This window comes from Gouania willdenowi, chromosome 8, assembly GCF_900634775.1.
Source record: "Gouania willdenowi chromosome 8, fGouWil2.1, whole genome shotgun sequence".
Classification (NCBI taxonomy): domain Eukaryota; kingdom Metazoa; phylum Chordata; class Actinopteri; order Blenniiformes; family Gobiesocidae; genus Gouania; species Gouania willdenowi.
Window position 1 is genome coordinate 12,865,296 of NC_041051.1, and position 16,035 is coordinate 12,881,330.

Below are 16,035 nucleotides of genomic sequence, written 5' to 3' on the forward strand. Positions count from 1 at the left end.
CTGTACGCCAAAACAACTCGTCATAAAAACAGTTTCTTCACCCTGGCTGTCACTCTGATCAACACTAAACAGTCAAAGAGTGTCAGACCTGTTGCTGTGAAATAACCCTGGAACTAAACTGTCACTGTGAATGTACATATGCACTACGTATATTATTTAATTTAAATGATCATACACACACTCTTTATCTGGAAAAGATAACTACCTCATGTTTACTTCATCATCCTTTTACAATACTTACCACTGCACTATTATCTTATTTAGTCTTATTCTTATAACTCTCTATTTAGTCTTGTACATATTAGTCTTTGAAATACTTGTTTATATTTTTAGTTGATTGTTATTACTTAATGTTTACATGTACAGAGAGAGCACGGTCTATCGAAGTCAGTTTCCTTGTGTGTTAAACATACATGGCCAAAAAAAGCGCTTCTGATTTTATTCAGGAGGCACCAAATACTGTTTCATTCCACTTATTTACAAAATGAAATTCTTTAAAATGTGTGTTATCACTGATGTATTCCATCATTTTGCTCTAAAGTTGTTTTTTCACAGTATTCTGAGCAAAATGTAGTAGTCGGACATAAGGGGGAACTGTACATGGATTCAAAAGTAAGAAAAAGGGGAAGTTGAGCCAAAAAAGAGAACCACTTGTAAAAATGATCCACTACAATCACTTATATTGAAAAATAAACTCATGATCAAATGTATTGATGGATGATAATATACAGTACTTTCAATCCTTGCCTGTGGATGATCAGACTTGATGAAAGACTGATTCTGTGCTGACATGTGACCAGACTAGCTGGCTTGGACACATTAAGCTTGCTGGCATTACTTCCTGTCCTCATAAGATAAATAAACCAAGTTTTTCTTTCCCACAAGACAGCTGGTATTTTGTTTTCACACATCATTAACCAGATTACTCACCGCATTTATTTTAGTCAAATTAAAATCAAAAGTTTGGCGCTCTCTTCATTTTTGCGCCCCCGTGTGACGTATGAAGGAGATTGAGCACTCGAGCAGTTGACAAATCATTCAAGCTTTATTTGTTGAGAACCTTTCATACAATCAAATGTAGCCCACGAGGCTTCTCATTATAAAGAATTCCCAAAACCACACATCATACAGAGATATGTGGATAAAAGAAAATCCACCCAGTTATTCCACTTCCAAATCCACTCCACTGTGGGCGAGCAATGCAATTAATAGCAACCCTTCATATATATGTCCGTTACCTGCTCACCTATTATACAGTATGCCTGATCCAATGGAGAAACATTGTGTTTCCATGTGCAAGCAGCGGACAATAACCACCATTGCAATGCATTTATAGACACTTCATTTTCCCAAGTACTGACCAAAGGTTGTGCGTAAACAGAAGTGATTATTGGTTGTAACCCCAGTCTGTATTAATCTCATATATTATATAAAGTAGATTACAGATGTGATGATGAGTTATCTTTGTTTACCTGCAAACAGTGCCATGTTGAAATAAACAATTGTCACATTGATTACATTTTTCTTTTTTTTTTAGCACTGTTACACTGATCTCCCCTGGATCAGCCTTGGCACTACATTACCCCCCCGCCCAAAAAAATAAAAAAAACATATGAAAGAAATCAATGAGTCATTGAAGCTTATTATACAGCCAGCCTTTTAAACCTGATAATGTCAAGCATCGAAAATGTAAATATTTTCATTTGTTTTATTATTATTTTTAGACCTTTATTCATAAGATTATCTGATTAACACATGACATTATAACTGACTACAAACACAGTTACTGTGTTTTGATCTATAAAGTAGGATGTTTTGTATTCAATCATTAAACATTAGGAAAAAGGTTCATTTAGCGTGATTCCTACTCTTTGAAAAGCAACTTTTTTTTAAGTGAGTAAGTAGAAACTGTGAGAGTGGGAACATTTCTTTAGGCAGCTAATAAAAAGATAAACAAAGAACTATTTCCTCTCTCTGCTTTTAAGATTAAAAAAAAATAATAATAACAAAACCACTATTGTAAAATGATTGTTCTACTGTTGTATTCACTATTATCACAAGATTAAAGCATTCCTGAGAAGGTGCTACGCTTAGTGACCTGCAAGAGTGCATGCTGACAGGAGAGGTCCTCGATTGCAGTGGTTCTTAACCTTTTCAGCCCGCGAACCCCAAAATAAAGGTGGCAGAGACTGGTGGTTGATTACAGACATGAATTTTGAAGAACAGTCATTTGGAGACAGAAATTGGTGAAAAGTGATATATTAGAGTGGCCAAAAACAGACAGAAAAAGTGGTAAAAAATGGCTGAAAGTGTCAATATTGGCTTAAAAGTAGCAAAAAAAAAAGTAAGAACAATTAGTTTAAACTGGCAAATAATGGGCATGACAAATCGTGAATGTGGATACAGTTGAAAAAATAAGCATGAAATATGGTTCAAAGTGACAATAATGGGTTGACATATGCAACATTAGTTGGGAAAAGTGATGGAAAGGGTATATAAATGGTAAACATGTCTTAAAAGAGGAAAAAATGTGCAGAAAAGTTCTTAAAATTTGATGGAGAAGTGACATAAATGGGAGTAATGTAGCAAAAATGCAAATGTGACAAGAAAAAGTGATGAAAATAGGTTCAAATATGGAAAATATGGTGTAGTTGCAGAAAACGGATAAAAAAAATAGGCACAAATCGGCTCAAATTGTTCAAAAAAAAATTCTTAGTTTTTTTAAGTCATCTGGCGACCCCCTTCCAGTGTCCCATGACCCCAAGGTTGAGAACCCTTGCTCCCGTTAATTCCAAGTTAATTTAACTTTGCCACATTTTGTGGTAGCTCTGTTCTTGGGTTTGTTTTGCTGTACACATTAACATCTTTCCACCTCTGTCAATTCAAACTGAAATGTTGCAGCGACATGTATCAATCAATCAATCTTATTAAAAGAGCTTTTCATACAGTGAGATACAGTTCAAAGAGGGCTCCCTCTGCGGAAACACTGGGATAGTCATCCTAAAACATAACAAAACTATCAAAACAACAATCCTAAAACTATAAAAACAACAAAAAATGTGTTTTTATTTCTATTTATTGTTTTATACTCATTTAATGGTGGAGCTCATTTGCATTGTTCTGGTTTTATTGTTTTTATGATCTCATGTGCAGCACTTTGGAAACGTTTTGTTGTTTAAATGTGCGATATAAATAATGTGGATTGGAAAAGATAATTATACCACGAAAGATACCAATCCTAAAACTATAAATACAACAAAAAAGACACCAATCCTAAAACTATAAATACAACAAAAAAGACACCAATCCTAAAACTATAAATACAACAAAAAAGACACCAATCCTAAAACTATAAAAACAACATAAAAGATACAAATCCTAAAACTATAAAGGCAACAAGAGGTAACAATAATAACACAAAAGATAACAATGCTATGAATAAGTAATTGGCTAAAAGCTAATTTGAAAAGGTGAGTCTTGAGTCTTTTCCTAAAAATACGGACGTTCTCTGCAGCCCTGAGGTGTATGAGTGTCAGTCCTGGCAGGGCCAGGTCCTATCATGGTTCCTCCAGTAACAACCAGTTTTTACACATAAAGGGGAAAAAAGGGAACCAGTTCATTCATTACGGGTGTGACAGTGAGCTCTGAATGATGGTATTTCCAGAGCCACTCCTTTCATAGCAGAACACAACCCCACAGCCCAGGGTTTCTACACCACCAGGTTGGGGGAAATGGACCTTCATTCATTCATCCATCCATTACTGGACTCATTGGCTGTCCAACAGACCCTGTCCACCCTTCCCAGCTTTAATCCACACTATAGTATAATGAAAGATACATGTTTGGATTACAGACAGCCCAATCTCAACATAACAACAGAACTCTTGATTTGAAGTGTTTTCGTTCTAGCTGTTGACAGACTGATCCTCATTGGTGATGGTAAAGGTACGCCCTGTCCTGAAAAAGTTTTCTATTTCCTCCAGCGAGCGCTTGCGAGTTTCTGGAATGCACACAGCGTTAAAGAGCAGGGAGAAAACGCTCACTACTGCAAAGAACAGAAATGGTATGTACAGGGTGTTGGGATCCATGAGGTGTGTAAAGCCCTGGGTGAGGGCAAAGCCGGTCAGCCAGCTGACTGTGACACACAGGCCCGAGGCCTTTCCCCTTACAGACAGTGGCAATACCTCTGACATCAGCAGCCACGTGATTGGGCCCCATCCCATGGCGTAACCTAGGAAACGAACAACAATGCAAAGAGCTGAAATTAGTATTAATGACCCCATTAAGCAATAAAAGCACAAAATGTTTCACTCTGCTTGGGCGCAGTCATGTTTTTTCAGGAGGCATTTAACATTTTTGCGTGTCTACTCAAACGGATTCAATTGTTTACAAATGGGATAAGTTATGGTTTAAATCTGATTAGTACCACACAGTCATAGTATGATTTCTTGAAGTAGGTGTGACAACATAATAGCTGAATTTATTGAAGAACAATTTAGAAGGTTGTAATACCTGGCCCGGCCCGAAAACGCAAATGATTTTATGAAATTAAGGAAAAATAATTAAATAATAAATACAAGCTAAAAAAACTAACTAAACCCCTGATTTCTCCTGACCTGCCACTAGGAGGGAAATTAAAAAATTATGAGCGGGGCTCCAATGAACAATGAACAATCTATGCTATGTTAACTATAGCTACTCATGACTAAATATACCTCTCTATTCACTCTATTCTCAATCCAACCTACTCACCACAGATTGTAGAGCCCACGTAATTAAATAAAACATGTTCAATATGTGGCGATATGCACCTATTCAAGTTGGTTACAACATGCCAATAACCAAGAAAGAAGAAGAACAAGAAGAGAGAGGTGTTTCCTAAACTCACCACATATAAAGACAATGATGCTGATGAGAGGGACGAGGCCTGCTGTGGTTGGTTGGCTGGCCTGAAAAGTGTGCTCTATGCCCGTCTGAAGGCTGTATTCCAGAGCTGTCGTGTTTGGAGGTGTAGGACTTGGAGGGCACTGTGTTCCATGGAAGACCATGGCCAGCGTCAGAGTAGACCCGAACATCAAGATGCTCGACGTATACAGCAGCGCTTTGCGGCCTGCCTTGTCCATTAGAATGGCTGCAAAGCCAACAGAAACCAAGCGAATGGCACCCACTATAATAGCTTCATACCTGAGGGCACAGGCAGGTTTAAATGAGAACAATATGAGTTTTACAACACATTTTCATTTCTAACCTTTGCTTAGATCCACAGTGTTCTGAACATTGGTTCAACTTCCTGTGTTCATTCAATTAAACGCTGCACGCACACACACAAAACCAACCTACTTTACAACCAACCATGATGTGTAATAGTGCAATATACACACTGTCAGGGATAGGGTCAAATACATTTTTCAGTTAAAATTACATTTTCAATTACCCTTGTTGAATTACAATTTCAGTGACCAGCATCTATGCAATCCGTGTATCATCAACAAGAAAAACAAAAAAACTTTTGTGTCGGTACAGAAAACGAAAAACGGACAACGAGTACCCGGGCGGCAGTAGCTCAGTCCTTAGAGACATGGGTTGGAAACTGGAGGGTGGCCAGTTCAAGTCCCTGTGCGGACCAAAATATATAGTTGTTCTGCTAGCTGGAGAGGTGCCAGGGCACTTCTTGAGCACTGCCGAGGTGCCCTTGAGCAAGCAAGGCACCACACCCCAACACTGCTCTGGTGCGCTCCCTTCATTGTAAAAGCAGCCCCACTGACATCTCTCCATTAATGCATGTCCACAGGTCCTGTTTGTGCATGTGCGTGATTTGGGCCTATGTGTGTGAGAAGCATGTCCCTAAGAAAAATAACAGAGTGCAATGTAATTTCCCTTCAGGGATTAATAAAGTATTTCAAATGTATTCGTATTGTCCATTACCAATTGGCCCCACACATTCCACGATATCATTAGCTCTGCAACACTTAAGAGTCTCTAAATCCTCCGAAACGTACGTGAGGAGGTTCTGTGACCAACACCAGCTAAAGCGAAAAGGACACGTTTTGGATGCACAATGCCGAACTGCCGTTAGCATAGCCGTTAGCGTCGGATGAAAGTACACTTCCAGGTCACGTATTTTGGCCAATCGGCAATGGAGAAAATGGATAAACGTGTTAGTTTTTCGTTTTCTGTACGGAAGCAAAAGAGCTTGAATTTGAAAAACAGCGTGTTTTCCGTTTTTTCATTTTGGTTTTGGAAACAAATATTAATAATGAGTGTTTTTTTTTTCATTTTCCATGTTTTTGTTACACAATGAAAAACGAATGATACACGGATTCTATGCAATTACAATTCAATTATGATTATTTTAATAACATTACCTTGCATTTAAGCAATGTATACAGCATTACTGCTAGTGTCAATATCAGGATTGGGGTCAATTATGATTTTAATTGCATAATTGATAATTCATTATGATCATGATGTAATTACAATTGGAATTGGAATTAAAAATCTGTGGCTGTTGTAGTAATAATTGAATTGTAAGTTCAGCTAATTATTACATTACTATAAAAACTGTTCATTACAATTTAATTAACATGAATCTGAGTAACTATGTTACATTTTTATGGCTTGCACATACACAATAATCATTAAAATATGTTTCATATCAACTTTTCCCACTACCTGTCAGTTCTCTTGAGGATTATTTTACCATTTAAAAAGATTCAATAAAATCTAGGGCTATACAGACACAGAAAAGGCTCCGACACCCACACCAAAAACATTCCTACCGACATTTTCATGGATAAGGAAGCCAAACAATGTAAACAAGCGGTGAAAAATACATTAGATGATCACATTTTTTGCATATTTTACAGCTGATTTAGGGCATAAGAGATGTTAACAGGAAGCTAACACAAGAGGAGATTAAGTTTTATGGAGTTATTTATTTCAGGCTCAGTAATTGTAATTGAATTTGAACTTCCGTAATTGAGAAGAAACAATAATTTGTGCCAATAATAATAATTATTATATGTACAATTTCCCTCTGGTTATAATGTGGATCTGTTTGGAAACGATTTGAATAAGAAACACAAAATTGACTGTGTAAAATTGTAGTTATCCAAGCATCACAAAAAGAACAAGGATTAGAACGAACCTGGGCTTTATAGGGAGTTTACTGTTTGAAAAGATTGGCTCCAGATAAATGAGAATGGGGGTGATTCCTGACAACTGTTGCATGAAACGCATCATGAGGGTGATGAGGATTGGACGGTAGTACTGTGGAGTTCCTAGCTGGGTCCATGAGACCTTGGTCTGTTTGTTGATGCTGTCCTGCATTTCAGGAGAAAAAACACATTTACTTACAGCCCACAGAATTCAGATCATATTGTTAGACGTCAAAGGTCCAGACCAAGTTCTTGGGAGTCAACATAGATCACATATCACATAAAAGTATAAGCATTCTACACAGAACAAAAACTTTTATATTGCCTTACCTAAGCTATTGCTCAGAAAACAGGGGTAATACATGTAAAACGTATTGATCCATTAATCAAATTACAAAAGAGATCATTAAGAATAATAAATAATAGATAAAATAATTCCGGTGTCACGTTAGTGCGCATCGTACTGAGATTGTATATGCGCATATATATTATGTGCATGCGCACTACCGGAAAATTAATTTTTGCTAAAAAAAAAAAAACAATTAATTTTTGTTTATTTTAGTTTTCAAAGTGAATTAACACGTGTTTTATTTTGTTTATTGGATTATGGTTAGGGTTATAATCTCAGTACGGAGGTAAACTCAGACCGTGACACTGCGCACCTACCAACTAACTGTTTAAAAAATATAGATTAATAGAACTTGTTGATTTAGTAAGGTTAAAAGTGTTAGAGATTTTATTCAGAGTAAGAAATAAAAGCCATCCTTTGGGTATCATCTAACTTTTTAAACAAAGAGAAGGAAATTATAATTTAAGAGGGTTTTTTTTAATAAAGTAAATTTAGAACAAATGTTAAAAGAAGATTGGAATGGTCTTGAGGATCATCAGGTTAATCAGTTCACTGTCTATGTTCAAAATGTTTTGTACCTATTGAAACAAAAGTTGATAGGTTGATGAATAGTGCTGTTAGCCTATTTTTTGAGTTGTTTCTATTGTTTTTTTATATACTGTAATGCTGTTTGGGGATGGGCTCCGATACACAATTACTGCTTCAGCCCATTCCACTTTTGGTTGTTAGAATGAATGTTTTTTTCTTTTTATTGCATTTTATATGTTGGAAAACAACCAAGAACAAATCAATCTCAATCAATCAATCCAGTGCATGTCTTGTACCTGTATTTGTCTGAGCTCATTGTTTATATTGTAGTCATTTCCCCTTAGCCAGCGGAGCGACTGTTCTGCTTTTTGCACCCGGCCGAGGGAGAGGAGCCTCCTAGGTGACTGAGGCATGAAAACTAGCAACACAATCATCAGCAGTGCAGGAAATGATCCAAATACTGCCAGCCAGCGCCATGATAGAACCGAACCTGTAACCAGTATTCATATTGGGTATGGAAAGCAAGAAAAACAGAACAAATTATATCATTAAAAATCGTCGGACAACAGGTTTCAGGGTATTGTTTTTTTTGGCCGCAGGTCTTGTCCTGACAGCATAAAGCTAATATCCATATGTTCAGTCTAATATTATATCGAGTGAGATTTTACTCAGGAAAACAGTATTGGTATTTTCTCACCAAGGCCATACAGAACCAAAGCTCCAACCACAGCAGTCATCTGTGGGCAGGAACCAAGAGAGCCTCTCAATGCCTTGCAGGAGGTCTCTGAGATGTAAACCTACAAGTGAAACACGACAGAGGCATGAGCTGTGCTTATGATTCAAATAGCATCGATAAAGTAACATTTATTCTGTAAATACTCAGATTTCCAAAAAGAAAAATGATTTTCTACTTCTAGTCGAAATGCCCTGTTAGCTATAGGTGAATGTGCATTTTTAAACCAGGAATTGTTTAAACTTGGACTTGGACTTGTTCACCTTGCTGCATATATTAAGAAAATGGATGCAGCTCCTGGAAAAGGAACGTTCTTTTATTATTGATTAATTTGGTAAAAACAGGTTGGTTAATGTTCAAAGCAGGGATTTTCATAGAAATTTATTGGGTGACCTTGAAATGAACACTGGTTTGTGCATGAGAGATGTGAAACAAAGAACAGAACATGATGACACAGCTTACAGGAATGGAGGATGCTGATATCCCTGAAGCAATACCAGTAAGAAAACGTCCTAAATGGAGCATCCACTGTTCAACAGCTCCTCCTATCAGCATATACCTGGGACACATATGGGAAATTTGACATCATACATTTACAAGTGTTACACTTTAACACACAGCATCTGTCTAATATATATATATATATATATATATATATATATATATATATATATATATATATATATATATATATATATATATATATATATATATAATAACACCAAAACCATTTCCAACAAGTTTGATAGCATAATGTCCAGAAATTCTTTGAACATTATGCTATGTATTAGCTTTTTTCAAACTTTTAAACTTTTCAATCTATTTTCACTTTTTAACTTTCCCCATCCACATTTTCAACATTTTAAACATTCAACTTAGAACTTCAGCCATTCTTCAACTGACTTCAAACATTTAACCTTTAACATGTTCAGCTGTCTGTTCACTTTCAGCAAAGACCTAGTTTTAGACAAGTTCAACTTTTGTCAATTTTTTCCAACCTTTTTTAACCTTATTACTAATGTTCAGCTAATGCTAGGCTAATGCCATTGTTAGGCTAATGCTAGGCTAATGCTAATGTTAAGCCAATGCTAATGTTGGGCTAATGCTAAAGCTAGATTAACGCTATTGCTACATTAATACTAATCCTAGGCTAAAGTTGATGCTAATGTTAATAATCAATTATGCTATCACTAATGCTAACGTTAAAACTAGTTAAAGCTAACGTGTGCTAATGTTAATGCTAGCTCATCCTAATGCTAACTTATGCTAAAATAATGTTGTATTGAGTGAGGGTGTCACAAAATAGATGGGTGGATCTTCTGAATTTGCTTACGCGAGCCAGAACCTGCAGCCTCACTAAAATTCTAGTTTCTATTAGTTAGTTACAACTATTTTGCATCTTAGATCAGGTTGAGCCAATGGAAATGAAAGATGAAAAGGCTGCACTGGTGATGGTGATTAATACACATATTGATTAATAGCATTATTATTTTGGATTCTGTTTCCAGTACAGCTATCCAAACTCATTTTAGAGGCTGAATGTTGAGGAATATGAGGATGTACCCAATCGTTGATGGCACTGCTGACAACATGATGCTTCCCTTCCGTCCAATCTTGTCGTTGAGGAAAATGGTCCCCAGCCCACCAAGCACTGCACCCAGGGAGTAAATAGAGCTAAACCAAGCAGCCTGATTCTTGTCCATCCGGAGCCGAGGGTCAGCATCGGAACTTGTGAAATATTGTATCACAGGAGACGGATAAACCAGAGAGTAACCAGCGTTGAAATTCCCCAAGATCGCAGAGAAGACGGCAAGGAAGAGCTTTAAATTATTCTCCTAAGATAAAGGAGAGGATACAAGAAGTTGGAATGTTAAAATCTCCAGAACTAAGACAAATAACTATCAACAACCACAAAGTGTATTTATGGTGTTTTTTTTCTCTCTTTTTTTAAAATTTTTTTTAAATTTTTTAACTTCTCAGTCAATTTCACCATTTCTAGGTAGCACAGTGTTATCATTCTGTGGAAGAATTTGTATAAATACAATAAAGTAAAATAAAATAAACCATTCTGACCTTTGACTGAGATGATGTTGATCTTCCGTTCAGCAGTGGAGTTTCTTCATCCATGTTGCAGGGATTTTGGTATAGTAAAAATGTTCTTTTTTGTAAACACTGAAAAAAAATATATATATAATGAAATAAAAAGAAGAGCTTGAAATCTAGCACACTGATTCTAGTAAAACTTAGAAAGTCAGCTAGCTGTTGATGGTTGAGCAAAGACAGAGAACTGATTAAAACAAAAGTAGCTCTGTCAATGCTGTCCTGTCATGTGTTAGTACAAGCTGCAACTCAGGATTTACCAGTATGTAATGAAATCACTGACGGAAGTCACAAAAGGAGGCAGTTCCAGTCAAATTGAAACTGAAATCTTTTCCTACAGTTTCTGATGTTGAGGTAATTTACAGTACCTTCACTGCTTCATTGCACTTCCCTATTGTGCATGCATTTGTAGATATATCTTCCCTCGTGTTGAGCAAAAAGCAGAAGGAAAAGCAAGAGGTGATTAACTGTGGTGTGGTCAAATGAAACAGAAAGCAGATTAAACTGAGGGTAGACAAAAATGCATCCATCCATCCATCTTCATACTCGCTTATTCCCGCTTTTAACAAGGTCGCGGGGGTCTGCCGGTGCCAATCTCCGGCTCTCATAGGGCGCTGGGCGGGGGTACACCCTGGACAGGGCGCCAGTCCATCACAGGGCAACACAGACACAGACAACCATTCACTCTCTCATTCACTCCTATGGGCAATCAACCTTACAGTCATGTTTTTGGATTGTGGGAGGAAGCCGGAGTACCCAGAGGAAACCCACGCAGCACGGGGAGAACATGCAAACTCCACACAGAAAGGACCCAAGTCCACCCCAGGGCTTGAACCCAGGACCTTCTTGCTGTGAGGCGGACGTGCTAACCACCAAACCACCGTGCGCCCTGAAAAGACGAGATTAAAGATTAAATTTTAAAAAATGAACTCAAAACACATTATTGTGATAAAAGTTGAAGGTTTCCTATTGAAGTCAAATCTACGGAAGCGGACTAGGGCCAATTCTATGAAGGTCGATATGTTGCAAAATGTGAGAGCTTGTAAAATGTGATGTGAAGTTGTGTATAAAAAATCCACACACGTGAAATAAATTTAATGTCACAAATGATGGGGAAAAAAAGGCATCGACTGATATTTACACATAAAACTACAGCTGCAAACTTGTAATCGAACATTTGTTCACATGTTTTTTAATTACTTGTGTAAATGATCGTTTATAACCACAACTCTCCGGCTACAACTTCTCAAAACTGCCGCTACAGATGCACAAACTCCTTTTCTCGTGTGAATCTGCGCTGCTTGAGTTTTGCAACACATTTTGCGAGACGTCTGCAGCAAAACCGATTAATGCTCGTAGAAATGACCCCTCCCCTCCCCGCTACCCCGTGTGTGGGATTGACCAATCAGAAGCAAGGATTTGGAGAGAGCGCGCTGTGTCTTTTTAGCGCAGCAGCCGGTGATATGACCGAAACAAAGTCATTTTTCTTCACTGTAAAGGCAGGATGATGAAATTTGCCTCCACAGATTGTTTGAAAAAGACTGTTAGAGATTTATCGCAGAAGATTTATAATATAGTAAAAATAAAATACCAAATGTCCTCATCCTGACAATAAAAAGTAATGTAGCTGATATGTCACCACTCAAATTACACAAAATTAGAATAGACAATGTAGATTTATGAGACAAAAAGTGTGATAATAAGTTTCTGAGACAATATTTAGTAAATTCCATGTACCCTTTCATTGTGAAAAGCACACTTAACTTCAAAAACCACAATAAAGCTGAAAATTCAGCCATCAGAACAACATATTTTAAATGTCCTATTCCCCGAAAAAATTTAAAGAAGTCAACTTCAAAATTCTAAATGACATTCATCCATAAAATGGTTTTATTAATAAAAGATTTAAACTGGATGTGGACAAACCCTTTTGTTTAAACTAGGAACTGTTTTGACCTGTTCGTTAACAGGAATTAAATCACACAAATGTCTGACTCTGACCATATTTATTTACCTGCAGAGGATGTTTATTTGTTTACCACTGGTGGATTCCAGTTGATGTTGCAGAACAACTTCTGTGCCAAATTATTCATCACATTTCTCCTTATTTATGACACAGATCCACTTTATGATGAAGTGTTCTATTCAGACTTAAATGACAAGACCACCACTGACTTTTTGTATTTCTCTGACTTTTTTGCTGTAATTGTTTTTACACCCACACAACTCCCCCTTTTTGCCGTTCGTCATTCACACCCACACATTTCTCTTGCCAAGTGTCATGACACGTCTTGCCGGGATGTGAGCCTGTGGGTTAAACACTGTGTGACCGCGTCAGACTGGCAACCAACATGAAATCCTTTTATTTCATTTTCGCCCTCACTGGCCACTTTCAGACTTCCCTATTCTTTGACATTTGAGTCACTGCGTTCCCTGTATCTCGTTGACACCACCTCGGACACTCGCCTTGCTCACATCACAGATGTATCTGAAGTGTCACCAGCCTTGCGCCACATCTCTACTTCCCTTTGTGCTAAAAAGATGTATGATGTTGGTTTAATAATTAAAAGATGCACTTCAATCACTATTCAACCAAAATCTTCCTACAGGCCACACAAGCAACAATATCCTTTGCATCAGGAAGCCATGGATGGGATTTATCTTGTTTTCCAGTCTCTCCTCCAAGCAGGAGTGATTGTGCCATGTTCAAATTCCCCAGTTCAAACTCCCATTTTCCCTGTTTAAAAAAATCAGACCAGAAGGGCAGCTTACCAAATGACGTTTTGTCCAAGACCTTCAAATGCTTAACTCAGTCATTATCCCTCCTGCACCACATGTCCCTAACCCACACACTATGCTATCACAAACACCCTCTGACTCTTGTTGGTTTTCTGTGGTTGACCCGTCCAATGCTTTTTTTTTTCAGCATTCCTGTCCACAAGGACAGCCAGTTTTGGTCCTTCTTTACCTTTCAGGGAAAGCAGTACACCTGGACGGGGACTACAGCTGGACATTGGTCGCAGAACCAAAATAATAACCTAACAAACTAACAAACTAAACCTCCTAATTCTCTTTCTCTGTACCACATTGTGTGAGAATAATGAGCTAAAGTATTGTATTGGCCTGTTGTCTATTTTAGCAATTTTTAGAGACCTGCAGCTTTCCCATTCTGGTGTCTAAATTAACGCATGGGCAACCATGCGTTAAAAGGAGGGATGTCTGCAGCTGTGCAGTCACAGTGGTTCACCAAATCATCTCATGATGGATTTCACTGAACTGACTTCATGCAAAGGTCCAGAATCCAAACGGCCTTACCTCTGTCAGCCAATGGTCTACTTCAGCCAGGTGACTACGTCATCATCCACAACCCCAGGTGCAAACACTGGTACGACCAACGGTGGTTGGGCCCTTTCCAAGTCCAACTGACGACCTACACGGCTGTGAAGGTTGCTGAGAGAGCCAGGTGGGTTCACGCAACACACTGCAAGAAGATGCCATAACCGACAATTCCAGAAGCACCACCTGAAGCTCCAGACAATGAGAGAACACCTTAGCATCCTCACAATTAGTAAACGTCACATACACACATTTCCACGCATACTGTACACTGTTTATTCTTGCGGAGGTGAACTAGCAACCTCTCCCTCATAGGCCATTGAAGAACACTCCAATAGGGGCACCGTGCGCCACTTTCACCCTCACCAAAGTGGCTGAAGCAGACAACCAGGCTGACCCGCCCAACGAAAGAGACCTCTCCATCTCACCAACGCCACCCTTCCAGATTGCAGTTCTATTGACCACACCCTTGTGGTGTCCACGTCCACTTCTATTAGAACATCCAGCGGCGCTGACACTGGAGTCAGATGCCGCTGGAGACCAACGTGGAGCAGTCAGCCGGAGCTGAGGCCCGGAGGCTTCACGTGCCTTGCGGCAGTGAAGAACATCACTCACCGAGCAGAGCAAGGTCAGAGTTGTTGTACCTACTTTCTCGACCTGGTGTGGTCTTAAGCAGGCGGTAGTCCTGCCAGCATCCGTCGACTGAAAACAAAGAAAATCCAGCATGCGGACAGTTAAACTGGTCAGAACTAAGCACGAGATAGCTGAGAGGAGAAGAGGTTTTTGAATGATGCGGACCTGTCCATGTCCTCCTTTTATAGGAGGTGAGAGGGTCTCCCAGCAGATTGTCGCTCCTCACCGGCCAATCAGGATTGGCATAGTGAAATAGAGTGCTCCTGAGGAATGTAGACAGAGGTCACATCCCATAGTGAGACATCTCACGAAATATTATGAAACAGAACCAGAGGTGTAATGGATTACAAGTACTCACATTACTGTAATCGAGTTGCTTTTATGAGTACTTGTACTTTTTTGAATATATTTCTAAATCAGTCATTTTACTTGTACTTAAGTTCATTTTAAAAGAAGTAAAGTAATCCGTTACTTTCTACACCCAACCGTTACTGAGAAAACTATTATTTTTTGTGATAATTTTTTTGTTTCCATTTCATGGTCTTTTCATAAACTAGTTTATGAAGGCACATTGAACATAATCAATATGTTCTTAGTCGTGCCATTTCTGATCAACATGAAGCCACTTTCTTAGGTTCAGGTTGGGGTCTACTAGGGATAACCTGATATGGGTTTTTTAGGGCCGATGCCTATTTTTTTCCCTATCAGCCTTAGCCGATGACCGATACGGACAGCCGATTTTCTTGAGCCAATATTTGGAGCCGATACTACTTTTACATCATAAAAATTACACAAATTAAATTTTTAAAAAAGGTGAGGTACAACAAGTATTAAAAACAGGTGATGTAGAACAAGTAAAAATAACAACATATTTGTAAACATAATGAATTCTGAAAATATATATTTAAGCATAAATAAAATAACACACACTATTGCGCACAGCAACAAAAATACACTCTATGATCAGATCAAACTTTTGAGTCTTGACCTCACACAGGAAAGATTCAAAGACATTATTAGTGATTTAGGAAAAGAGAAATGTAAAAGATCACCAAATAACTTAAAAACTTTAAAATGTCACTTGTGATATTGAATGTATCACTGAGTTTAGACTCCTGCTGATCGGTGTTACCAAAACAGAGGGCGGTCATTTCACACCCCTCACTGAACGCTTATACTCCCAGTTTAGGAGCTGCAGG

At 38.1% G+C, this 16,035-nt stretch overlaps 1 protein-coding gene across 1 annotated transcript; it reads right to left on the minus strand.

Annotated features, from left to right (window-relative positions):
* Positions 1 to 3,341: 3,341 nt before the first annotated feature.
* On the minus strand, positions 3,342 to 11,086 carry slc2a6 (solute carrier family 2 member 6). Its single transcript, XM_028455592.1, has 8 exons — positions 10,841 to 11,086; positions 10,331 to 10,602; positions 9,230 to 9,326; positions 8,732 to 8,831; positions 8,331 to 8,524; positions 7,148 to 7,323; positions 4,889 to 5,184; positions 3,342 to 4,231 (listed from the first exon to the last, which is right to left on the minus strand). Exons 1-8 carry the CDS (start codon positions 10,892 to 10,894, stop codon positions 3,906 to 3,908), a joined length of 1,515 nt encoding a protein of 504 aa, XP_028311393.1. The 5' UTR covers positions 10,895 to 11,086; the 3' UTR covers positions 3,342 to 3,905.
* Positions 11,087 to 16,035: the final 4,949 nt, after the last annotated feature.